General features: G+C 52.2%; 1 protein-coding gene across 1 annotated transcript in view; it reads right to left on the bottom strand.

Moving 5' to 3' along the window:
- NCAPH (non-SMC condensin I complex subunit H) overlaps nt 1-26,626 on the bottom strand; it is a 379,053-nt gene that overhangs the window by 11,004 nt on the left and 341,423 nt on the right. The window contains exons 16-17 of the mRNA XM_086943336.1: nt 21,968-22,047; nt 21,415-21,490 (exon numbers count right to left, since the gene is read on the bottom strand). Coding sequence (XP_086799462.1) covers nt 21,415-21,490; nt 21,968-22,047 — 156 coding nt within the window. The remainder of the gene's footprint in view (nt 1-21,414; nt 21,491-21,967; nt 22,048-26,626) is intronic.

Genomic DNA, 26,626 nt, shown 5'->3' with positions numbered 1-26,626 from the left:
AGTCGTGTTCTTAACACCACCAAGGCGTTTGATTCCTTGGAATGGGACTATCTATTGGCTCTGTTGGAGCGAATGGGGTTCCCTTTTAGCTTCCTTGATTGGATACGACTGCTTTACCGCCAACCGATGGCCTCGGTGCTGCTGAGCGGATCCCGGTCTGATTCCTTCGAAATCCACCGTGGCACGAGGCAAGGATGTCCACTATCCCCGGTTCTGTTTGCGCTCGCTATAGAACCCTTAGCGGCCAAACTGCGACAGCACCACAACCACCGTTCCCTTATATACCCGGATAGGCAGTTGCTCATTGCCCTCTAGGCTGATGATCTGACCCTCTATGTCATGGGTACTCACAAACTTTCCCTCAGGGGCCAAATTTACAGTGTGGTATGCGGCAGAGGGCCGCACCGGTGGGGGCGTGGTCAGTGAGAGAGGGGCGGGCTACAGCCCAAAAAAAACTGTGACCATGAGGTTGAACACAGGCCCCTGCAGCAGATGTCTTCGTCCACTGAGCCACCAGACCCAGCATACACACATCTCTCTCTCTCTCTGTCTCCCTCCCTCTCTCTCCGTCTCCCTCCCTCTCTCTCCCTCCCACCCTCTCTTTCTCTACCTCCCTCCCCCTCTCTCTCTCAACCCTTCCCTCTCTTGTCTCCCTCCCTACCTCTTTCTGACTCTCTCCCTACCTCTTTCTGACTCTCTCCCTACCTCTTTCTGTCTCTCTCCCTTCCTCTCTGTCTCCCTCACTCTGTCTCCCTCACTCTGTGTATCCCTCACTCTGTGTATCCCTCACTCTGTGTATCCCTCACTCTGTGTATCCCTCACTCCCTCTGTCTCCCCCCCCCCCCCCTCCCTGCCTCCCTCCCTTCCTCGGTCTCCTTCCCTCTCCCTGTCTTTCTCTCTCTCTCCCTCCCTCTCTCTCTCTGTCTCCCTTCCTCTCTCTGTATCCCTCCCTCTCCCTGGCTCCCTACCTCTGGATCCCTCCTTCTCTCCCTCCCTCGCTCTCTCTCTCCGTCTTCCTATCTCTCTCTTTCTTTCCCTCCCTCTCTCTCTCTTTCTTTCCCTCCCTCTTGCTCTCAGTCTCCCTCTCTCCGTCTCCCTCCCTCTGTCTCCCTCCCTCTCTTTCTCTCCTTCCTCTCTCCATCTTCATCCCTCCCTCTGTTTCTCTCCCTCCCATTTTCTGTCTCCCTCCCTCCTTCTCTCGGTCTCCCTCCCTCCCCCTCTTTCTCTCTCTCTGGCTCCCTCCCTCTCCCTCCCTCTCTTTCCATCCCTCCCTCTCTCCCTCCCTCTCTCCGTCTCCCTTCCTCCCTCCATCTCCCTCCTGCTCTCTCTCCTCCCTCTCTCCGTCTCCATCCCTCCCTCCCTTTCTCTCCCTCTGTCTGTCCCTCCCTCCCACTGTATCCCTCCCTCTCTATCTCCCTCCCTCTGCCTCCCTCACTCTCTCTGCCTCCCTCTCTCCGTCTCCCTCCCTCTCTCCATCTCCCTCCCTGTTTCCCTCCCTTTCTCTGTCTTCCCCTCTCTCGGTCTCTGTCTTCCTCCATCTCTCTCCCTCCTTCTCACCCTCTGTCTCCCTCTCTCTCCCTCCCTTTGTCTCCCTCCTTCTGTCGGTCTCCCTGTCTCACTCTCCCATGACTCTCGCCCTCCCATGACTCTCTCCCTCCCTCGCCCTCCCCTGACTCTGCCTCCCTCTGTCTCGCCCTCCCCTGACTCTCCCTCCCTCGCCCTTCCCTGACTCTCCCTTCCTCGCCCTCCCCTGACTCTCCCTCCCTCGCCCTCCCCTGACTCTCCCTCCCTCGCCCTCCCCTGACTCTCCCTCCCTCGCCCTCCCCTGACTCTCTCCCTCCCTCGCCCTCTCCATCTCAGTCTCCCTATCTCTGTCTAGGCGAGGTGTAATAATTCTATTAGAAATATCACGAAAAGCAAGAGCTCTTTGCTGCACACATCGAACCACCTTCCCCAGCCTTCCCAAAATCTGCAGCACATTATTAATGACACCCTAATGTAGAGGGTGCCCGAGAGCTGGCTGGACCGCTGCAGCAGAGATCCGGTGTAATCCGGAAGGCAGAGATTCCAAATAAGGCTGGGCTGATTCAGACTTCCATCCCTTCAGTGTCGATAAAAAAAATGCTACCCGGGGGAGCACGAGCTGCGCTGAGTGATCTCCAAGTTCATGCTGGTTCAATTAGTCGTCTTTGAGTCCTGGTCACTGTAATTGTCCAACAATTCCCGGATTACAAGAAAGCAGAGAAAGAAGCGAAGTGGGAGGACTGCTCCCCGCAGCCGCAGATGCTTCCCAAGGCCCGGCTCCAACCATGCGCTGGGTGTAAAGTGAAGCTTTGCCCACTGTTAAAAGTAGGTTGTGAAGGACAGCACTGCCTTCAGCCAGGGGCAAGCAAGCCCATGTCTGTGACCAATAGAAACCTGCGTGCCAGGCCAAAGCCCTGAAGGAAATATATGTGCCACATACGGGCGTGCAACGCCCATTGAGTTCGAAGGCCTACCTTCCCCCCTCCCCCCTGCCCCTGTGTGGCAGCCCAGGATGAGACAGCTTGCCTGGCTTGCACACAGCCGCACCGGAGCACTTCACAGGTCTTTAAAAGACCATTAAATTGAGGCTTTGTTCCGTTTCACCTCTTCTGAGGCCCCTGCAGCTCCACTATGTGTGGAATCTCCCGCCTCCCCCCCCCCCCCCCCCCGCCCCCGAGCACAGCCTCACCGAGTCCAGGATGCATCAACCCTTTACAGACACTCTTGAAAAAAAATTTTTTTAAACTGGTACCTGTCTGCAAGGTCCGCGGGCCGCCAAGGAAGTTTTGCCGGGCCGCTGGCGGCCCGCGGGCCGTACTATGAGTACCCCTGCTCTATGTCCATAAACCCAAAGAAAACCTTAATCCCCTTCTCCGTGAAATCACTAAATTCGGTGGTTTCTCAGGCATTCAAATTAATTGGTCGAAGTCAGCTCTATTTCCACTCACTGACATAACACAGTCCCCCCCCTAGATTACCCTATAATCTGGGAAGCGGATGAAATCAAATACTTGGGTATAAACGTGACGAGGTGTCGTGGCACTACTATCAGAGCCAACTATGGTACGGCCCTAGACGCGCTGACGGATAAGGTCACCAGGTGGATTCACCTTCCGCTATCAATGGCTGGCCGTATCTCGATCAAAATGGTCGTGCTGCCCAAATTATTATACTTGTTCACCAACATCCCATATAATCCCGGCCCCCACTTCTTTCGCTCCCTCACTTCCCAAATGTCCAGGCTGATCTGGGGTGGTAAGCAGCCACGAATTAGCATGCGCACACTAATGCTTCCTTACAACCAGGGGGGCTTCGATGTACCGAATTTTCATAGATATTACGACTGTGCACAGGCTCACTTTGTTGCCTACTGGCTCCACCCCCCTCCATTTATGGCCCATTTGGCAGTTGAAGATGGCTACATGAGGCCGACTCCACCGTCGGGCTATCTGTATACAGAGACCAAAATCTCAGAACACGACCCCAGCACGGTGGACTGCACTGTCCTTGCTTGGAGACGCCTGGCTGAAGCATTAGACACACCCTTTCTATACTCGCCTCTGATGCCACTTTCTCATGACCCTAGACTTCGTATTGCCTGCGAGGAAATAGGACGCAAGATGCTCACACGCTTGGCGGTGCACACATGGGGCGACCTGTACCTTCAGGGTACCTTCAGAACGTCTGCACAGTTCTTTGGGGATGATTCCCCGTCTGGTATGGATACCTTCCTGTATGTACGCTTACGTCAGAATGTGAAGGCGGTCACGCCAAACTTCCCGGACGAACCAGAGAAGGTACAGCCCCTTCATACCCTCCTCCAAACCGACTCTCCAAAGCATGTTGTCTCGCTATTATATAAACACACTCAGGCAGCCGGTTCCCCACCTGCATTAAGAGCTAGACATGATTGGGACGCTGATCTGCAGACCCAAATGACGGATGACCAATGGACGGAGAGCTGTGCCCATGCTGTAGCCGTAACAGGCAATGCACGCCTCCGCCTTATACACTACAAATTTTTGCACAGGCTTTACTATACCCCAGCTAAACTGCATCGTTACCGGCTCCGAGAGGATGACAGATGCGCCCGTTGTGGGGCCGAGGGTGCGGATTTTTTCTATCTCGCATGGTCCTGTCACAGGGTGACTGCCTACTGGGAGGAGATTCGCGGCCGTATCGGACATGATTGGCGTATCTGTCTCTCCCTGCCCTAGGATAGCATTGTTGGGGCAGACTGACCTTCCTTTGCAAGCCCATCGTAAATTCTTTGCTCTGAGTTTCCTCCTAGCAAAACGCCATGTGGCGTGCCGCTGGGGGCGTGGTCGCGCGCCCAAATTTAAGGAATGGCTCGCGACGATGTCTACCTGGCAAGACCAACAGCATAATTACGCCGAACTTCTACCCCTCAAGTCAAGGCCTAAAGACATATGGGGCCCACTTACTGCGTACCTTCTGCGACTCCAGGCTCTCACGCCCATGGACTGACACACCAGACAGAGGGGAGGCCTCTGGGTCGCCCCATCTTGGGCCTCACTCCTAATCTTTCACCGCCGCACTACACTTTGGGTTCCTAGGGTGGTTAAGGTTGCAAGCTCCGTCACCCACTCCCCCACTTTTTTAATGTTGGCCTGATGAGCACTTCATGACCTTGCTCCGCTTGTTAATCCTCTCAGCTTTGGTACGGCCTACTACCCCCCCCCCCCTCCCCCGCAAGAGACCAGTCTAAAATGGCCGCCCGATAGGGAAGATAGAGACGGTAGTCCTCTGTTTGTTGTTGGTGCCTTGAGAACAGGGAAGTGCAGTTTCAGTTTCTATTTGAGCAAGCCCAGTTCCTGGCTTGCTGGGAGGGAGTCTTATCTCTGTTATGGAGGTCTTGTGTGGGGGAGATAAGTTGAGGAGCCTCGTGAGCAGCGGAGGTACAGGAGGGGATTACTACAGTTTTATGACCCCAGCCATTTTGAACAAAGGGGGTTTTTCAAAAACGTGTACAGGCGAGTGGGGGTAAATAAATACCTTTTTTGTGAGTTCTGCTCAGCAAGTGCATTGATGTTGATAGCAAGGTTCTTTATCAATGGTCTAGTCGAACAAGTTACTTACCTTCGGTAACGATATATCTGTAAGAAACATTAGTTAGTGTTAGATTCCTTACCTTAGAATATCCCCAGGCGTCAGTCTGGATCCGGAAACTTTTGCGTAGCAGTACCCCTGCGCGTCGGTAGGCGTCGTCTGCAGGCGTCCCCTGCGGCTCCGCGTCCGTCGTCGGCGTCGTGCGCCGTGATGACGTCGCTGGAGTACATAGACGCCGCCTCCGCGCGCTGACGTCAGTTCTTTGCACACAGCTTTTCCGCGCCAGGAGACGCAGAGCCATGAGAGAACCAACACTGGTGCCATGTACAAACTAGGGCCCTGAAAGGGATGACCTTAACCCTAGGTATCAGTTCGCAGAACGGGGAGGATGGGTGGGTTCGGTAAGGAATCTAACACTAACTAATGTTTCTTACAGATATATCGTTACCGAAGGTAAGTAACTTGTTCATCTGAAAGAAACACGTTAGTGTTAGATTCCTTACCTTAGAATACATACCCCAGCAATACCAACCCCGGTGGTGGGTCTGCGAACCAATACAAAACTACACCAGAAAGTCCTGGAGGACAGAACGGCCAAAGAAGCCATCCCTCCGGACTTGACTGTCCAGGCAGTAGTGCCTCGCAAAGGTGTGCAGCGAGGCCCACGTAGCCGCCTGGCAAATGTCCTGCAAGGGGACTCCCCGGCCCAGGGCAGTAGTAGCCGCCGTGGCCCGAGTGGAATGGGCCCTCAGCCCAACAGGAGGCTCCTTCCGAGCCAAAGAGTAGCACGCTTTGATGCAGAGGACGACCCATCGAGAGATGGTTCGTTTACAAACCGCCCGTCCCTTCTTCGCACCCACGTAGCCAACAAACAGTTGGTCATCCACCCGGAACTGGCGTGTGCGATCCATGTAAAATGAAAGCGCACGTTTTGGGTCCAGACGATGGAGCCGCTCTTCATCCTTTGAAGGATGCGGAGGCGGGAAGAAGGAAGGGATGGTGATGGACTGCCCGATGTGAAAGGCCGAAACAACCTTGGGCAGGAAAGAAGGTCTAGTCCTCAGAACCACCTTGTCAGGATGAATGGACAGGAAAGGAGGTTGGACAGAAAGAGCCTGGAGCTCACTCACCCTCCTGGCAGAGGTGATGGCAACCAGGAAAGCCGTCTTTAAAGTCAGGAGGCGGAGAGGGCAAGAATGAAGGGGCTCAAAGGGAGCACACATCAGGAAAGTTAGAACCAGGTTCAAATCCCACTGAGGCATCACAAACGGAACAGGTGGAAACATGTGAGTGATGCCTTTCAAGAATCGAGTTACAATCGGGGATTTGAACAAAGAAGGCTGATCAGGAAGCCTCAAAAAGGCTGAAAGGGCAGAAAGGTAGCCCTTGATAGTGCCCAGAGCAGAGCCCTGCTGGGCAAGAGAAAGAAGAAACAGAAGAACCTCCGAAAGAGGGGCAGAAAGAGGATCCACAGCCTTTGCTGTGCACCATGCCACAAATCTGTTCCACCGACAGGCGTATACCGACTTAGTGGAGGGACGCCTGGCTGCCAGAATAACATCACAGACTTCAGGAGGCAAGTCAAATGGCCTCAACTGCCGCCGCTCAATCTCCAAGCATGGAGGTGGAGACTGGACAGGTTCGGGTGGAGGACCGTCCCCTGCTGCTGCGACAGAAGGTCCTCCTGAAGGGGCAGGCGGATCGGGGGACCGACTGACATGCTGAGTAGCTCGGGATACCAGTACCTTCGAGCCCAGTCCGGAGCCACAAGGATAACTTGGGCCCGGTCGCGCCTGATCTTCTTCAGCACTCTGGGCAGAAGTGGTATAGGCGGAAAGGCGTATAACAGACCGCAACTCCACTCGCGCCGAAAGGCGTCGCCGTGCGAGTGCCGTCTTGGAAACTCCAACGCGCAGAACTGATGACATTGCGCGTTCTCTTCTGTGGCGAATAGATCTAACCAAGGCTCTCCCCATTGCAGAAAGATGCCTTGCGCCACGTCCGAGTTCAGACGCCATTCGTGATCCATCGAGCCCCGACGGCTGAGTTCGTCCGCCCTGGCGTTCAGAGAACCTGCCAGGTGTTGAACCGTCAGAGTCACGCCCTGACGTTCCAGCCATTGCCAGAGGCGCAGAGCCTCCTGGCAAAGGGTCCACGACCCCACTCCGCCCTGTTTGTTGCAGTACCACATGGCGGTGGTGTTGTCGGTGAACACCTGCACTACACTCCCGTTGACAAAGGGGAGGAATGCCTTCAGTGCCAGACGAATCGCCCGCAGCTCCAACAGATTGATATGGAGCCGGGACTCCGCCGGAGACCAGATGCCTCTGATCTCTGCCTCTCCCAAGTGGCCACCCCAGCCCTGGAGGGACGCGTCCGTCACGACAACGTGCTCCGGTTGGGGAAGGGAGAGGGACTTGCCCCTGACCCAATCGCGGTCCGTAAGCCACCACTGCAGTTGTCTCGCAGTGCCCTCCGAGATCAAGACGTGGTCGGACAAGTTGCCCTGATGCTGGGCCCACTGAAACTTCAGGTCCCACTGCAGAGCCCGCATCCGCCACCTGGCGTGATGCACCAGAAGGATGCAGGAAGCCATCAGTCCCAGCAGCCGCAACCTGACCGAGACTCGGGATAGCGGCTGAAAGATGGGAATGAAAGCCTGAATATCCCGAACCCGCCGTTCCGGAGGATAAACCCGAAACTGCGCCGAGTCCAGAACCGCTCCGATGAAAAGGAGCTTTTGAGAGGGACACAGGTGTGATTTCGGCACGTTGATGGAGAACCCCAGGTCGTGCAAGAGGTCTGCCGTCATCTGAAGGTGGTGGACGACTGTCTGGGGCGAGCCCGCCTTCAACAACCAGTCGTCTAGGTAGGGGAAGACTGAAACCCCTAACCTGCGCAGATGGGCTGCGACCACCGCCATCACCTTTGTGAACACCCGTGGGGCGCTGGTAAGGCCGAAGGGGAGCACGATAAACTGAAAGTGCTCCTGGCCTACCGTGAACCGCAGGTAACGCCGGTGGGCCGGCAGGACGGGGATGTGAAAATAGGCGTCCTGCAAGTCCAACGCTACCATCCAGTCTTGCGGGTCTAGAGCAGCCAAGACCTGAGCTAACGTCAACATCTTGAACTGAAGCCGTTGACGTTCCTTAGATCCAAGATAGGACGTAGGCCCCCCTTGTCCTTCTTGGGCACCAGAAAGTAGTGGGAATAACAACCACGCCCTACTTCTGGCCCAGGAACGCGCTCGATGGCCCCCTTGGCCAAGAGGGCCGTAACTTCCTCCTGCAGAAGTGTCAAGTGGTCCCCCGACACACGGTGGTTCTGCGGTGGCATGGCTGGAGGAGAGGTCTCGAAGGGGAGGGAGTAGCCCCTTCGGACAATTTGCAGCACCCACCTGTCCGAAGTGATCGTGCGCCAGTGAGCGTGGTGATGGCGAACCCTGCCACCCACTGGCGTCACATGGGGCCGAAAGCACGGACTAGGAGGATTTTGGGGTAGATGCTGCGGGGGAAGGTGTGGTCTGACCCCGCCGTTGTCCCCGACCGCCACCACGGCGGTTTCCACGGCCGCCACCGCGTTGGAAGGATTGTTGCGGCGCGTGGCTGGCGGCACGTGTGGGGGCGCCCCTTCCTTGGCCACGAAAGGGACGAAACGAACCCGGTTGCTGACGCTGGGTCGAGAGACCCAAGGACTTGGCCGTGACCCTGGAGTTCTTGAAGCGTTCCAGCGCGTGGTCCGCTTTGTCACCGAACAGGTGACAGCCATCAAACGGCATGTCCATCAGGGTATTCTGGACATCAGCCGAAAAATTGGCGGATCTCAGCCAGGCGTGACGACGAATCGCCACCGTCGTAGACATAGCTCTGCCCAGCGAGTCGGTCGTATCAAGACCACACCGAATTGAATATTTCGCTGCATCTCGGCCCTCAGCCACAGCCTGACCGAGCTTTGCCCGCACCTCCATGGGGCATTCTGGCAGCAGCTCCGCGACCGTATCCCACACAGAGTGGGTGTAGCGGCCCAAGAGGCAGGCGGTGTTGCAAGACCGCAGGCCCAAACTAATGGACGAGAAGACCTTTTTGCCAAACTGGTCATACCTCTTGGATTCCCGGTCGGGCGGGGCCGACGGGAATGCGGACTGGGAGGTCGAGGCCTGGATCACCAGACTCTCAGGAGTGGGGTGGGTAGACAGGTACTTGGGGTCGTCCGGACAAGGACGGTGGCGCCTGGCCACGTTCCGATCAACAGGCGCACCTGAAGCGGGCCTGGACCACGTGCCCAACAGAACGTCAGACAAGGCTTCATTAAACGGCAGCAGAGGCTCCAGTGGGCATGACTGCGGTTTGAAGACCTCGGTGAGGATGTTAGGCCTCACGGCCGCGACGGGGAGCTCAAGGTTTAAGGCCTTGGCAGCCCTCATCAGCACCACAGAATAGGCAGCTCCCTCCACCGATGCCACGGAAGGAGGAGAGATCAAACCAGGGTTAGGGGAGTCGTCCAAACCACTGGCATCCCCCAAGTCACCTGTCCAGTCCGGGTCATACTGGCACTCGCGAGCCAGAGGGTCCTCGGACCCCTCCCAACCTTCACCGTACTCCTCATCCTCTCCGTATTCGGAGTCAATGATGAAGACCGGCTCCTCGGGGTTCATGGGCCCCATCGGCGCCGGGACCGGCGTCGAGCGACGCCCGTCCGGCGCCGCGTCCGGCGTCGGAGAAGGTAAGGGGACGGCGCCGCCCGGAGCCGGCGTCGGAACCCCACCGCCGGCCGGAACCGGCAGCGGAGAACCGGCGCCGCGCGGGGGCGGCGTCGGGGGTAACCCCGATGGCAACGGTCCGGGGAGGCCGGAAGACCAGCCGGCGCCGATCCCGAAGGCCCCTGCGGCGCCGGGGTCGGAGCCGTCGGCGGCGCCGGAGCACCCGACGGCGCCGAGGCAGGGACACCCGAACCGCCAGGGCCCCCAGACGGTAGCACTGGGCCCGAAGGCGCCGTAGGCCCCGTCGGAGAAGCGAGCGCCCTCATGGCCATGAGGAACGCCTCGATCTCCTCAGGCGTCGCACCATGCCCAGGGACCGGAGGGTATGAGGCAGGCCGCGCCGGCGACTCTCGCGGAGCCGCGGGGTTGGGGTCACCCGAGCCCCCGGCCGCATCGCGCGAGCGTCGGGGGGAGTCAGGGGTACGATGACGACGCCCCGACTTCTTGTGCTTCTTACCTGACGAGGATGACGAGTGGCGTCGACTTCCGGAGCGCCCGGCGCGGCTCCGCGACCGCTCCCTCGAACGCTCTCTCGACCTCCGGCCGGACCGGGACCGCTCCCGGTCCCGACGTGGGGCCGACACCCGGAGCTCCAGTAGCTTGCGGGACCGCTCCCGCCTAGCCTTGTTGGTAAGGGCCCGGCAGTCGACGCAGGAGTCCACGTCGTGGTCGGGGCCCAGACACCGGAGACAGAGGCGGTGATGGTCTGTGACCGACATCGTGCGCTCACAGCCATCGCAATTCTTAAATCCTGGCATCCTATCAGGCACAATAGAGAAAAAAGACAATCGAAAAACTTGGTCAAAGACCGGAGTACTGCTCTTCAGATCTGCGTCCACTGGCGCGGAAAAAAGAAGAACTGACGTCAGCGCGCGGAGGCGGCGTCTATGTACTCCAGCGACGTCATCACGGCGCACGACGCCGACGACGGACGCGGAGCCGCAGGGGACGCCTGCAGACGACGCCTACCGACGCGCAGGGGTACTGCTACGCAAAAGTTTCCGGATCCAGACTGACGCCTGGGGATATTCTAAGGTAAGGAATCTAACACTAACGTGTTTCTTTCAGATAGAGTGTATCCAGCTGCAGTGTGCATCGACTTCTGGCAGGTTGCTGGATAATGATCGTGCACGGTCAGAGCAGCAGGGCTGCAGCCCCTACCACCTCGGTAGGCGTTGATGTGTGTTTCCCGATTGACTGTTCCCCCTTTCCTGCAATTCCCCTGTGTTTCTCAGTCCGCCTCAGAGCTCACTCAGGCATCCCCCCCCTGGGCGGCGCCGTTACCTCCAGCTCCCAGCGCGGAAAGGGCAAGCTCCCGACGACCGTTGTCCCCACTGATCCCGCACGCTTCAGGGCTCCACTCCGGCAGCTCCCTGGGCGGCGGTGCCACACCTCCGATCGCCTCCAGCACTCGGCGCAGATGAGACAAGCTCCTGTCGTCCGTCGATGTCCCTTCTGTTCCCGCCCGCATCAGGGCACCGCTCCGACAGCTCCTGTGGCGGCGCCACACCTCCAATCGCCTCCCGCTCCCGGTGCCTATGATGCACCGTCGTCCTTCTGAACCCCGCAGATATCTCCCCGATCCCGCAGTAGTGGTGGTCCAGGCCAGCAATCCGACCCCTGCAGCCGGTACCGGTGGCGGTTCCCTCAGGCGTACCGGACGCCTCGGATGGCCAGATCAGCTCGGTCCAAGCCTCCGACGGGGCGATAAGGGGCCCCTGGATGGCCCCACGAAGGCTCCAGGCAGCGCCCCAGCAGGCTCCGTCCCAAGCTCCGCCGATGGTCAGGGGCCGCCAGGCAGGGCAGCCAGGGACAGCCAGGTGTCCGGAGAAGGCGGAGTCGTCTCGGTCCTCTCCTACGATCACAGCTCCGTGAAAATGAGGGAATACTCAGAAAACTCCAGCCATCGCCAGCCAGGTAGGGGCACCGCCAATAATCCAGTTACTTGATGCAAAATGTTCCTGTTACTTATGTTGTTTAAGGTCCAGTTCCGTTCCTCGACATGCCTGGTGCTAACAGGGATTAAATCCAAAAATTGGAATCCCAAGCACTCGGAGTAATCTTCGATTCAGCTCCATGGTCAAATGTCAAGTTGGAAGGTGCCTCCATTAGACGGTCCAGTTAATGTAAAACTTCAGCATGTATCTAGGCTTGCAAACAATTCTGACAATACAATTATTAGCATCCAATTAAGGATCAGGAGTGGCTGGTGGTATTGAAGTACAAGTTACTTACCTTCGGTAATGATGTATCTGATAGAGACGATTCTAGCCACAGATTCCTTAAAGTAGAATTATCCCCAGGCGTGAGACTGGATCCGGAAAATTTTCTTTGCCACAGCCTTTCTGCGCGCCTGGGGCGGTACCACATGACTCCGCCCTGACGTCGTCTGCGGGCGTGACGTCAGCGAGGTCACATAAGCCCCACCCCGGCGCGCGGACGTCAGTTTCCTTCTGAGAACTTTTCCATGCCATAACGCGTAGCCATCACAAACAAAACTGTGGAGAGTAAGGGAACAGTGTGCGAAAAAGCAGTGAAAACAGAAAAGGGAGAAACAGCACCAGTTAGAAAAATGCCAGGCACTAAAGGTACAGAAAGCCATAGCAGTGAAAGAGCAGAGCACCGCTCTGAGGAGAAACCTTGCAAAGCTAAGGTGACATCCTCCCTGGAGGCAGAAAAAAATTTGAAAAACGTCATAGCAGATGATAGAGAGTCTGCAATCACAATCCACAATCGTGAAGGTCAAAAAGTCTGGAACAGATGAGTAACAGCAAATTACCCCAAGACAACACCATCAAGGAGGGTCGTATCCCCTGGAAGGAGCTAAAGGCTTAGGTACAGCCAAAAGCCCCAAACACTGAGGACTGCAGAGGAATCAGAAACCCCAAGCAATTAAAAGGGAAGAAGAGTAAAAGTAGGCACCCACACTGCAAAAAATCAGGGTGTAGGGATGCATTAGTACACATGAACCAACCGGCCTTGTACCAGCAAGGAAGGGGTGGAACAATTAAACAGAACAAAGCACCCCGTCAGTGAGGAAGTGAAGAGGACACTTGCAGAAGACAAGCCACCCGGAAGGAGGCGACTGCAGAAAACCAAGCTGAAGGTCTTCGCAGAATGAGGAGGAAGGGCGGGTCGTGAAGGAATCTGCGGCTAGAAACGTCTCTACCAGATACATCGTTACCGAAGGTAAGTAACTTGTACATCTGATAGAGACTACTAGCCGCAGATTCCTTAACATAGAATAGATACCTTAGCCATACCCAGAGGGGTGGAGGGCCTGTGAGAGAACCTCCCCAGTTAGGAAGAAACAAAGGGCCACAGCCCCGTCAAGCAGAAGTAAGCAAGTGAAAGGCGAAAGGAAGGCCAGGATACCCCATTTCTCTCCAAGGTACAAGGGACATCCGCCAGAAAACCCTGGAGGGACAGACAGCACCAGAGGAGTACCAAGGAAGAAAAGAACCACCGTAAACTCCAAGGAAAAGAGGCAGAAACCTATGCATTGAGGCAGGATGCGAGGAAGCAGGCACACTGACAACACAACCGGGAGGTGGACACAGTACACTACTATCCTGGATACGACATAACAAACATAACCGATTTCCTCATGGCACACAACTCACAACCTGATACTCTTGGGGGTGGGACGCGGGAGAACCCAGTTGCGCCCCTGCAGATCCTTACATGGAATGTGAGAGGACTAGGGGACAAAATCAAGAGAGGACTGGTACTACAGGCTATAAAACGACAAGGCCCTGCACGGGTCCTTTTGCAGGAGACACATCTAACAGGGAGGGCGTATCAGGCGTTGGATAGACTGGTTTACAAAATGGTAGTGCACTCTGAATTCACACCGGGCTCAAGGGGGACGGGCATCCTAGTAAAGAAGGCCTCTCTCTCCATTATCCTACACACCAAAGTAGATGACCAGGGTCGTTTCGCAGCTATTCAGGGACAGTGAGAAGGCAGGCTGCTAAATATAGTATCGGTTTACATACCTCCAGCCAGTCGCCATACCTGCACTGGGGAAGTTTCTCTTAGATCTACCAGCAGGGGAACTTGTTATAGGGGGTGATTTTAACAGAGGCAGATGAAATAGTAGACAGATTCCCTGTCCGACCCCAAACACCCGGACCCTCCCGATTCCATGGCTTCTTAGAGGCGCTGGGACTGTCAGACATATGGAGACGCATGCACCCCACCATGAAGCAGTACACTTTCTACTCCACGACACACAATAGCCTTTCACGGATAGACTATTTGACACTACGAACTGGGTCACTAACCAGCGACAATGTATATATTCAACCCAGGGGAATATCAGACCATTGCCCCATACTATTAACTCTCTCATGTCACGAAAGGTCTCGCAAGAGAATATACCCAATATACCCTGGTTATCTAAAGATCCCTAAAATGTGTAAAGAACTGAAGAAAACGACAATATTATTTTGAAGAAAACACGACATCAGTGACATCTCCCTCGGTCCTTTTGGAAGCATACAAAACAGTCTTGCGAGGGCAAGCCATAACATCCATTATGGGACACAAACTACTGCGTCAGCGAGACTTGACAGAGTTGGAACTAGCGCTCCACACTGCAAATGCAGCGTATATGGCGGACCCCACACTAGATTCGCCGCACACCCTGCAATTGTGTCAACAGCGATATAGAGACCATCTAAAGCGATGGACTATCGATAATATTACAGCAACCACACACAGAATATATGATGTGGGAGACAAGGCGGGAAAAATGCTAGCATGGCTAGACAAGAAAGGTGGAGGCCCTAAAGGCATATTACAGCTACGCGCGTCGAATGGGATACTTCGATCTCGCCCTGAAGAGATAGTCCACACACTAGCAGAATACTTTGACAGAGTATATACCCCAGACAGAGAAGTGACGAAGGAGGCAGCAATGGACTCCTTCAGCCATATAACCACCCAAACACTTACGCCGGAAGCGGCCAAAGAGCTGGGGGCAGACCTCACACCTGACTAAATACAACTAGCCATCAATGCTGTGCAATCCGGGAAAGCGCTGGGCCCCAACGGGATCCCCATTGAGTGGTACAAAGTAATGTCTGATACACTTAGCGCACCACTACTAGCAATGTATACGGAAAGTTTGGAGAATGCCGAACTCCCGCTAGACCAACAAACCGCGACAATCGTGGCAATTCCGAAACCCGGAAAACCACAGACGGACTGCACTTCTTATCGCCCAATATCGCTCCTAAATGCAGAAGGAAAAATCCTAGCAAAGCTTCTAGCTACTAGGTTGATGTCCCACCTTCCGCAATTGATCCACCCGGATCAATCAGGCTTCATGCCTAATAGAAATACTGCTCTGAACCTCAGACGAGTTCATGGTGTGTTGGTGCGGGCGTCACAGCTATCAACATCGGCGGTGATACTGTCTTTAGACGCTAAAATGGCATTCGACATGGTAGAATGGCAATATCTCTTCGCGGTACTGTCACATATGGGGGTTGGCCCTAAATTTATAGCATGGATACAACTCTTATACACTAACCCGATTGCACATGTCACGGCTAACGGCCACATCTCTCACGCGATTCAACTGGCAAGGGGGACCCGTCAAGGGTGTCCCCCGTCTCCTTTATTGTTTGCACTGGTATTGGAACCACTAGCAACATTGATCAGAGCTACTCCCTTGCTAAAGGGAATCAACTGGGGGGAGGGGTGGGAAGGTCGTCTCTCACTCTACGCTGATGACATGTTAGTGTATTTGACAGACCCGGAGAGTGGTATACCGGAGCTTCGTACACTATGCAATACCCATGGGACAGCGTCGGGCTACACAATAAACTGGGCGAAATCAGTGATTTAAGTACTGAAGGGACCAGAACCAGTCCTTGCCACTGATTGCCCACTAGAGTTCGCAGCAACTTCCTTTAAGTATCTTGGCATACACATCACTAGGAACTAGGCAGAGTTCTTTGACAAAAATTTGAAGCCACCACTAGAACGTCTGCGGAGTGATGTGAAACATTGGGCATTGGGCGTCCCTGACGCTGCTGGACAGGGCAGCATGTACAAAATGATGGCATTGCCGAGATTCCTCTATGCACTTGACAACACAAAGTACCCGGTGTCACCGCGCTACTTTCATCAGGTGACAGCTCTGGTCTCCAACCTACTGTGGGGAGACCGCCCTGCACGTATAGCACATATCAAGTTGAATAGAAGCTGGTTTGAGGGAGCGATTGCACTGCCGAACTTGCAAATTTACTACTGGGCAACACAGCTTAAGACCATCAACCAATAGATACATGCGCCCCAGGATGATCCAGCCTATAGGGATGACAGAGCACAAATGGGCACACACAGCTTGTTAGCAGTACTCTACCACAGGGGCTTGGCAGCGAAACTAATAGGACCCACAAAACACTCAGCGACAATATGGTACGCAGCACTGACTAAACTGAAATGGAAAGGAGTAATTACTAAGCTTACCCCATTGTGGGATACCAAGGCACTGGGTCATTTGAGACGTAGCAAGGGTTTCACACAATTGGGACAACATCGGAATATCGACAGTGGGAGACTTGTGGGACGGGGGGACGGTGATTCCGTTCACTCAACTCCAGCAACAATATGAACTAGGCCCCAACGAAACTTACTGATATGTACAAAATAGGCATGCATTGTTGGCAGCCATACCGGCAGACACCGAAGTCCCTGAAGCCTCCCTGCTGGGGGACCGGCTACTCACAGATTATATGCAGCACAACGCCACATCACTCACATATCGCAAACTGATAAACAAGTTCCCAGACCCTACATCAAAACTGCGAGAGAAGTAGGTAGAAGACGTGGGCGACAGACGATTCAGAGTGGAATGAAGCACTGGCATCCCCGAAGGAGGTAGGAATATCGGCCAAGTTCCGTCTAGTACAGCTTAAAATCCTGCATCGGATATATTACACCAGAACCACTCTACACAAGCTACAATGGGCGCAACATCCTTACTGTCTCAGAGGGTGGGATGGATATGCTGCTGACAGAGCGCGCGGTATACACGATCAGTGCTACTCCACGTAAGTGGAATAAAATCTGGACTCCTTGGAGTGTCTATAGAGGGGACTTGTGTGATCCACTACCAGAAGAGGACATTGCAGATTCTGACGAAGAGGATGAGGAGGAATGAGATAGGTTAACTGAGAAAACATGAATAGTAATGACAGGAATTAACATTAGTAACTGATAGCGAAATGTTGTGCTGCCTCCGGTATGGTCGGTGTGTCAAGGAATACGAACGAATGTATACTTGCAAAATAATGATGTATATTCTGTCAGAACTGCCATTGTTCATGTTTGGTTGACGTTTATCATAAATAAAAAAGGTTTAAAAAAAATAAAATAAATAAAAAAGGCAGAAACGAAGGCAGAGCCAGCCGCAGGAGAACAAACACACAGCGAAGGGACAGCTAAACAGGCATCAGCCTTGAGGCAGCGGACAAGGCAGGAACGGCTCCACAGCCAAGAAGCACAGGTGTGAGAAGAGAGACACAGACGAGCAAAGATCAAGCAGAACAAGAGGCAGGAGCACAAGGGTACACGCCAAGGCCAAAGTCGGTGGACCATAATGAGCAGGCGTGCGCAGCCGGCAGCTGTCAAATACCACGAAGCAGTGTGCCCAGAACAAGCCAAGCGCAAGACGAAGGCAGAAGCCAGGGGAAATCCAGAAAACCCCCCAAAGGAGGACCGTTCCAGAGACACAAACGGACCCACGAAGGTAGTAGGACCAGCCAGAAGAGAAAGAATGGAAATATGTAGGACGGACCGAAGCCGTCAACCAGAACACAGGAGAATACTAGGAGAATCCTAGCCCCCCCTTGGAACACAAGACAGAGGACCAGGCCGAAAATGCTGGACAAGAAGGCGAAAACACCACAACACGACGTAGTAGACGGCATGCCAAGCCGTTCTAGCGATGTAGAGGATACTGAGAATGACAGAACCTGGAGCAGTGCAAGCTGCGCCTAGACAAAGACAAAACAGACCGCACCAGCAGTATACAGTGATGCCAGGAAAGGCGAGGAACCCGAAAAAGAGTGTCCACACCCTCCGAGCTTAGGACAGGGCTATACAATAGCTACAAGTACCCCACTTAGGGTATGACCCGTCCCAAAAAAAACATGGGAACATCTCTTAGGAAAAGAATCCCGCAGCAGAGGAAGAACATAAAAGTCCTGCGGTTAGTACCACAGACGGCTTACCAATCAGCCAAAAAACACACAGAGGGCTCAACCTGAGGACCTATACGGCTTTACCAACACCCAAAGCCACAAGAACCATGGGGCTGTACCAGCAGCCAACAGTACAGAGAGGCCAACCTAAGGACCCCGAAGGCAGGCCAAACCACACAGTCGGGCCAACCGAACACTAGACCCAGAAATAAAGTGGGAGAACACTTCCCACAAGACACCGGCGGACCGACAAGCCAAGCTTACGGAAGGGGAGGAGGCGGAGCCCCGCAAGGAGCCGTTGAATGGCGGAGTCTTAGTGGGTTTTAAACAAAAGAACTCCATCAAAAGGCAGGTCAACCAGACACTCCCTGATATTCTCTGGGAAAACGCTATCCCGCAACCAAGCATGGCGGGGAGAGCCACAGAACACGCCATAGTGCCGCTGAGAGCATGTTGAGCGCTCGCAAAGCAGCACTAGAGGACGCGAAGATCTTTCACCCCCATGAATCCAAAGACCGGGCCTCCCGTGACAGAGGAAACAACAACCAAGGCAAGGAAGGAAAAGCAGTCTGCAGAAGAGGGCCCTGGTTAGAAGGGTGGAAAGAGGCAAACTGGGTCGTGCGGAGCAGGACAGTGGCGGTGTAGGAGCGGCTGAGGCACCTGTGGCAGGACGCCCCAAGCCCCCAGAAGAGAATTGTGGAGCGAAGCTTTGAATGGAAGAAGCAGCTCCCATCCACCAGAGCCCTGGTGGAGAACCTCTAACAAAGGGTCTGTAGGGAATGGGTTGACGAGGTCATCCATTTGCAGAATGATAGCAGCTGTGGAAATGGCCTGGACAAAAGCTGCACTCGTCTCCATAGGGCGTCGCGGAGGAGAGAGCAATTTGCGACGGCTGTAAGCTAAGCCGTCCATTCTGACCTCCGCTGGAGGAAGAAACGACCAAACCCCGAAAGAAGGAAGATCCACGGATGAATGGGGGGGGGGGGGGCCCCCGAGGGGCCTCCGGGGAAGGTGGAGAAGCCAGCGGAACAACCAACAGCGAGTTGAGGAAGAGAGGGTCAGAGGGCTGTGGTCGCGGAGACGGCGAAGAGCCCTCCCTAGAAGACGTCGGGGAGAAAGCAACAATGCGGCATCTAGTCTACGGGGAAGAGGAAACAAGACGACAACAACCCTCCGGAGAGGAGTTGAGGACCTGACGCCGGCACGGCACCTTGGAGTTTGCCACCGGCACGACGCCGGAGCGGACACCGGGGGCACAGAGTCAACCTCCACCACCACTTGCGTTTTAGGGGAATGGGGCGAGGGGGGAGCCAGGGCCGCTAAAGAACTGCGTCGAAAAGGCGCTGACTCGACCTCAGACGAGGCAGCCGCCTGCGTAGAGAGCCGAGAGGGATGCGGGGAAGCGCCCCGGACCCTAGCCACCACCTGCGCCGCCATGGCAGACAGCCGTCGGCGCCTGAACGGCGTTGACTTTGCCTCCGGCAAGGCAGCCGCCTGCTCAGAGGACCGAGGGGGACTATGGGACGAATCAGGAGTCCTGGCGACCTCCGGCAACACCACAGGCACCCCCTGGGGGGTTTGCGGCAAGGCAGAGACGCCATGGGTCGAAGAGGGGAACCCCGTAGGGCCGTACTTAGATGACACCACACCCTCAAAACCTGAAGCCGAACTCTTCGGCGCCGAAGCCGCCGGCAACTCCGCGGAAGGCCCCGCACGTGGCAAGGGATTCGCAGAAGTCTCAGGAAGAGGAGGAGGGGCTAAAGAAGCCTGCAGAGCCATAGCCAAGGCAACGAGTGAGGCAGTCTGTCCCGAGGAGAACCCACGCCCTCCGCAGAACAGGGACCAGGCCTCGGGGACAAGCTGTAAGACTTATCAGTGGGCGAGCTACGCCCCTGGGGCCTCGGTGAAGGACGATGTCTAAGTCGGAAACTGCGGTTTCTGGGCCCTTCTGTAGGGGATGGACACGGCGATGCCACCAATCTGGACAAGCAGGCCGAAAGTAATTAAATAGGAAAAAATGTATTTCTTTACTTTTGCTCACCAGAGCAGAGCATGCACTGGCTCAGGCGAGACCTAAAAAGAGGGGCCATTAACAGCAAAGTGTCATATTGTGTTCCAAGAATGTAATGGGTTGTCTCATTCCAATGAAATTCCTTTGCAATACTCACATTCTAAAGCCAATCTCCTTCACACGCAAATACATAATAGATGAGCCATCCTCGTAAAACCATTGTTTTACATGACCCAAATACTCCATAGATAACATCTATCACATCAGTTTAGCTGTTTAGAACACATTTGCGGCGTTTTTTTAATTATATTTAAACGTCTGGTAGATGAAGAGTTTGATTGATCAAAAAGGATTTATGAACTTACAGGAATTAGCTTGTCCATCGGAGAACTTTGTTTTATTTTCCAAGGTCAGCCAAGCATACCGTAAAAGATTAGATTACCAGATCCCTAACAATCATAAGCAGGCACCGCATTAAGAGTAAGAAGTTAAACAGTGCAGATCACTCATTCCTACAGCAACAAATGGCAAATCAGAGCTGTTATAAGGAGTAAAATATTTACTTGCAGCCCAAAGCCTTCTGATTTCAACCAATTTAGGGCTGGATGGAATATGATGTGGTGTTCTACAACCCATTCCAGACAGTATGTTTTTGGCTAGCAGCAATTGGTTTTATGAGTGCAGTGATATGTGGCTCAAAAGTGAGAAAAATAAACTTTCTAGCGGGTGCCTCTTTACTTCGAATCTGTGGTTCCTCTTCTTTACACAAACAGTTGATTTGTTGCCATCTAACATCATGATGAGTAACTTCCCCTCAAAGATAATCTAATCAGAGATTAGCATGGCCAGCGCAATAACATTTGTTTACAAGGACAGATAGGTGCCAATGGAGCTACCATATATGAATATGGACTCCCCAGTTCCCCAATAGATAGGAGGCTAGAAGAAAGAAGCAGACTGACGAGTTAGTTCTACAATACCGCTGACCACAACTGCTTGAGTAGTACCGGTACAGCATCAGGGCCATACCGGATACCATGATTGGCCCTGGAAACAATGTTCAAGCCAGTCCAACACTTTAGGAGGCTGTGGTTAGAATGGGACCATGAGGGGAGTAAGTGCAGCCCATTCTGGTCTGAAGGCTGCCACCAGCCTACCAGAGAAATTAAGAGTCGGAGTGACTGGTCCAACCTTGTAAACCACCATCTACTGGATATTCATTTCAAATTCTGCAAGGCGTAAGGGATCTACAGCGCCCCTTAACCGCCCTTTCTAAGGTCAAGCCTAGTCCAGAACATTACCCTCTGTGAACCTCCAATGAAACCACCTACCTTTTCATTCGCTAAATGCAAGAGACACGCAAACGCCAACGGAACAGACAAGTTCTGAGCCATGACTGCTGGCAACCTGGAAAACAGGAAGAGTGCAAAAAGATTAATGTGTAAAAACACTGAACGAGCACATAACTGTGAACAGCAGTAGACAGTACGATTCAAAAGTAAAACAATGTTATCCTGAGGGAACGAAGCGCACCCTGAACAAAGAAAAGTGGCAAAGCACAATTTTTTACAAAAAAAACAGTACTGTGAATACATAAATGGATAAAAATACAACAGGGTGCAGAATGCACCCAGAACAAGAGAAATGAAAAAGTGGCACGGTGCATCGGAGGTGGAGAAAGGAAAGAAGGCACTGTGCATCCATGTTAAAGGATTAAACAGAAGGGGCCATCTTGCACTCCTCCAAGTGGGAAATAACAGCCACCCCCAGTGTACCAGGACCTCAAAGAACAGAAAGCAACAGCTGCTCTGTCCACTTCCAAAGAGAGGGAATCCTGTGCAGGGCCAGTGTGCCACTCACGCTGTAGGTGGGTCTGATACTCACCTGTGTAAGACCCCCTTTGTGATGTTGCTGAACACCTTCTCATCCGGCACTGCTAGGTCTGCAACTATATCCGCACAATCCTGGAAAAAAGAAACAGGATGCCATGAGACAGAGAAAGTGTCACAGACAGCAAGTTATGATGCCCTCGCTTCACCTTTATTAGACAGAAACGGGGAGAATCTACTCCACCGTATTACAACAGAGCTGGATTTTTCTTCTACTGGTCAGGGCATTCCAATACACCCCCTAGCTAAAATTCGAGTCAGGTGGCACCTAACCAGAAGTCACTGCTCGGGATGAACAGAAGGCTTTCATGGCCAACAAGCATCATGAGAACTAGTTGATTTCTTTGTTCATTCTTGCAGAGTGAGAAAATAGATTGAAGAGCTTAGAGAAATCACATGAAATCTTTAAAAGCCTATTGGAAGTTAACGTTGCTCGAAAAAAAGAAAAAGAAAAAAAAGCATATTGGGCAAAACAACCGAGGCACGGAGGTGCACAGCAAAGTATGGCAATTCGGAAATCAACAGCTCAGTTCATTTTCTGCCACTGAACTTTCTATTGGCCAACCAATAGAAAATTGCAGTCTTATTTCGAGGCTGTCCATGGTGCAGAATGGAACATAGCTATAACATCAAGACTGTCGTTTAAAAAGGTACTAGAAAGAAAATCTTACAAAGACAAGAACACACTAAACAGTAATACTGGAGTATTTCGAAATCATTCAAGAGTGAAGTATAATGGAGACATTCTTTAAACTACTGAGGTCTGTTACCTAGAGATGTGCACAGCTGGAGCTCGTTCCTGGTCATTTGTAACTATCTGGAGTGTTAACATGTCACAGAATAGGTTTAAAGGCCATATTCTTGAAGATCCAGGACACTATCTCCTTACGGACACGGAAAATGTTGATGTCTCGGAAAGCAATTATATGCATCCTTTCAGAACTATAAGCTAGAACTTTGTAAACAATATATTTGGAAACATGTTCTGGAATCGGGAGAATCTGACCCCACCCTTTCAAGGATTTCTCCACCAAGTCCTCCTGGAGAGCATCAAGAATCTTCCTTTACTTGCTCAGTGATACTGGCATTGCCTACTCCTATGCTATTTGTGTGGTATCAAGGAAAGTCAGAACCCCACTCACACTCTTTAAGTACAGATAAAGCGAATATGAACCCCGGTAGGCCGCTCCGAGAGTGGACCTCTAACGCCCTTTACTGCAGAAAAGTTAGATTTGGTATACCCCATACTGTAAACTGGCTGGAAGCCCGTTTCTTACAATACGCAGGTAGACAACTTTGACATAAAAAAAAATTATAGCAGTCAGTCAATCTGGATTTCTGTAGGAGACCACCAATATTACAGCTTAGGATCTTTACACAACAATCAAAATCAGACTTTCACCTGGCCGCTGATCGCTTTGGGGCTGCAGCAAATGTAACTTCGTGAGAGCTGTCCGTGTCAAAAGTTCTATGTTAATGTGCCCTTTGCAGTGCCACAAACTCAAGAGGCGTTAGAGGAAAAATATATTGTTTCTCTCCTGCACCCAATGAGGATAGCACAAGGATTCTCAGAGCAAAGAATAAGCTACCTATCAACCAGCTCTATGGGCATCAAGTACTGACATCTTCGTCTCATACAAGTCGTAGCATATATGCAGGCTGGGACCCATGGTTACGAAATTGTGCTCTGGGTTACTGGAGTGGACTAATCTTCTGCTTACCAGACTTGTTCGTCAATTATCAAAGTTGGAATTAATGCCCGAGCTGGACGTGGTTCTGCGAGTCCTCATAGGAAAAAAGGGTACATTCAAAGGGACACTTTGTGACCTTAAGTCCAAAATTTGGCAACTTCCATATGTGGACCCACGAGATGTTACAGTGCTCACTGCTCCCAGACACCCAACGTAACCTAGTTTTCCCATTGTGGTTTTCTTCAGCACATGTGCAAATTTCAACACAGGCTGCATCACTCAAAATCCTGTCTTGGAGGGAATCTAAAGACTTATTTTTCAAAGGGAGGAACCAGCACTTATCGGTTCAGCATATGTGCTCCTCTTGGGCTTAGATATTTCAACAAAGGGGATCCGATTCCTTATGGTGTAAAAAGAGTAAATATGTGGTTGCTCATAAACTGGGGAGTCAGTTTCCTCGGGAACAAGAGCCGTCACACCCAGATGGGTGTCATGCTTCATCATAGGGCATGCTCCTTGTCAGGCCGTCACTGCAATGCCCACCAGGCATCTACAAGGGAACTCTTTACTGGATATCTTTTGTTCAACTCCGTATGTGAAGTGTGAGTGTAGGGCTACTCGTGTGGAAGAGTGTAAATGCACGAAAAGTGCATATTAAAATAGACTAAGTAGTCCTCAAATGAAACTTTAATAGGAGTCTACTTGTCCAATAAAAAATGGCAACAGAGACAATGACCTGTGATAGCTCAGAGGGTCAACATGTTTCTTGCCATTTGTAAGTCACGAATGAACTATTGGCAATTCATCAGGACCATTTATCCCTAATCTACATAGTTGATGGGTTCTGAGATTGTGTGATACCAACATTTTTTCCAAACAAGTTACCCAGATTGGTATAGGTAGATGCCTTCATACAAAGGTTTTCGTGGTAGCAGAAATCGGGTAGGTCATCTTGTGGATTCTGCACTACGATGTTCACGCTGTTAGCGTCAACTCTGCTCCCACTGGAGGAGGCATTACCGCTACCCGAAGTGGGTCGGCTTGTAGAAAAACATTACATGAAGGCATCTACCTACACCAATCTGGGTAACATTAATGACTGGCAGAACAATACGGCGCTAAGGTGATATCTTACACCGATGAAACATAGTTATTGGTCACCTGCGGTAAGGATGATGCCCTGAATGGGAACGAGTTAAACATCTGCCTGTCCGAGGTATTAGAGTGGTTTAAACAGAATCAATTTTTGTGCAATCTCAAAAAATTTGAAATTATTTTTTTGAGTGAGGAACGGCGCAAAAGGTGGCCACAGAATATGTCCCCCCCCCCCTGCAAATCCAGTCACAACCGTGAAGAACCTCAGGGTGAAAATGTCGCAGACATGTCCATGAAATCCCAGGTCCAAGCAGTGGCTGGCACATGTTTTGGCCTACTGAAAATGTTGAAGAACTTCCTCCCACTACTTCCGGTTTCCCATAGGAAAACAGTAGTCCAAGCATTGATTACATCCTGCCTCGATTATGTTAATATTCTGTATGTGGGCCTCCCTGATTATCCTCTTGGCCAACTACAGGTGGTGCAAAATGCTGCGGCAAGAGCCATACTCATGGTGGGCCTCAGGACACACATGACCACTCACCTGAAGTCCTTGCACTGCCTTCCGGTGCGCAAGAGGACAATTTTCAAAGCCCTGGTGCTGGCTTATAAGGCCTTCCATAATATAGGGGACTCACTCTTGAGAAACAGATTCCAGAGCTATGTTACACCTAGAATTTTGAGGTCTTCGAGCCAGCAGCTTTTGTTGATTTCTAGGTTCTCTTGCTCTCGCCTGGGTGGTCAGTCCTTTCAGGTGGTAGCCTTTCATTTTTGAAACAGCCTGCCGCCCGCCTTACGTCAGGATCAGGATCTCCTCAGTTTTAGGTGAGGTTTGGAAACCTGTTTTTTCTCACAGTAATCAGCTGTCTGGTGGGTGCCTGTACTGCTCTGTCACTGGTTCTCTTTCTCAGCGCCGGGACACTCCAGGGAGTAGTGTGCGCTTTACAAGTGCCCAGTAACATTAACTTACAAATGGCAAGAAACATGTTGACCGTCTGAGCTATCAGATCATTGTCTTTGAGAGCGATCACATTTTTAATTGGATAAGTAGACTCACCTATTAAAATTCCATTTAAGGACTACTTAGACTATTGTAATATGCACTTTCACACACACACACGCTTCTACACTAATCTACACGAGTAGCCCTACACCCAAATTTCACGTACAGCATTAAGAACATAAGATCTCCAGAAAAGAGCCCCTTGTGGGTGCCAGTCGGGCATTGCAGCGCCAGCCCGACGAGGAGCATGCCCTATGATGAAGCATGACACCCATCTGGCTGTAAGGGCTCTTGTTCCTGAGGAATCAGACCCCTCAGTCTGCTTCCCCAGTTTAAGAAAAAGCACATATTCTCTCTTTTCATTATTAGGAACTGCATACCCTTTGTTGAAATACCCCTCAAGAATTAAACAGATGGAAACAATTACTTCAATGTTAGTTTGTACCTAGCCATCAAAGTATTATTGCAATTCAAGTCCATATGTTATAAAACAGAACATTTGCTCAAAAACATTCTTTGAGACTGCATATCTTTTCAATTTCCATATCCAAACCTCCACCACAAATCCAAATAGATTCAACATAATTCATTACCAACCGATGCATTTTGTTCCGATTGTGACCTTCAATTGGCAAAAATACATATAAATACCACACCAACTATTAAAAACACAATCACCTTAAAAACATCTTGTAAACATAGCGACTTGTCTAACACAGGACTTGTGATTACTCTTTAAAATCCAGGGGTTCGGACCATTACACCACTCCCTCGCAATATAATCCCATGAGCAAATAGACCAGAGTATATTTATAATACCAATATTGCTTTATTCAAACAAATGCAATCATACCTCACTTTATAT

Source organism: Lissotriton vulgaris, chromosome 11, assembly GCF_964263255.1.
Source record: "Lissotriton vulgaris chromosome 11, aLisVul1.2, whole genome shotgun sequence".
NCBI classification, from domain to species: Eukaryota; Metazoa; Chordata; class Amphibia; order Caudata; family Salamandridae; genus Lissotriton; species Lissotriton vulgaris.
Note: the sequence above shows the minus strand (reverse complement) of the source record. Positions and strands in the feature narration are given on the sequence as shown.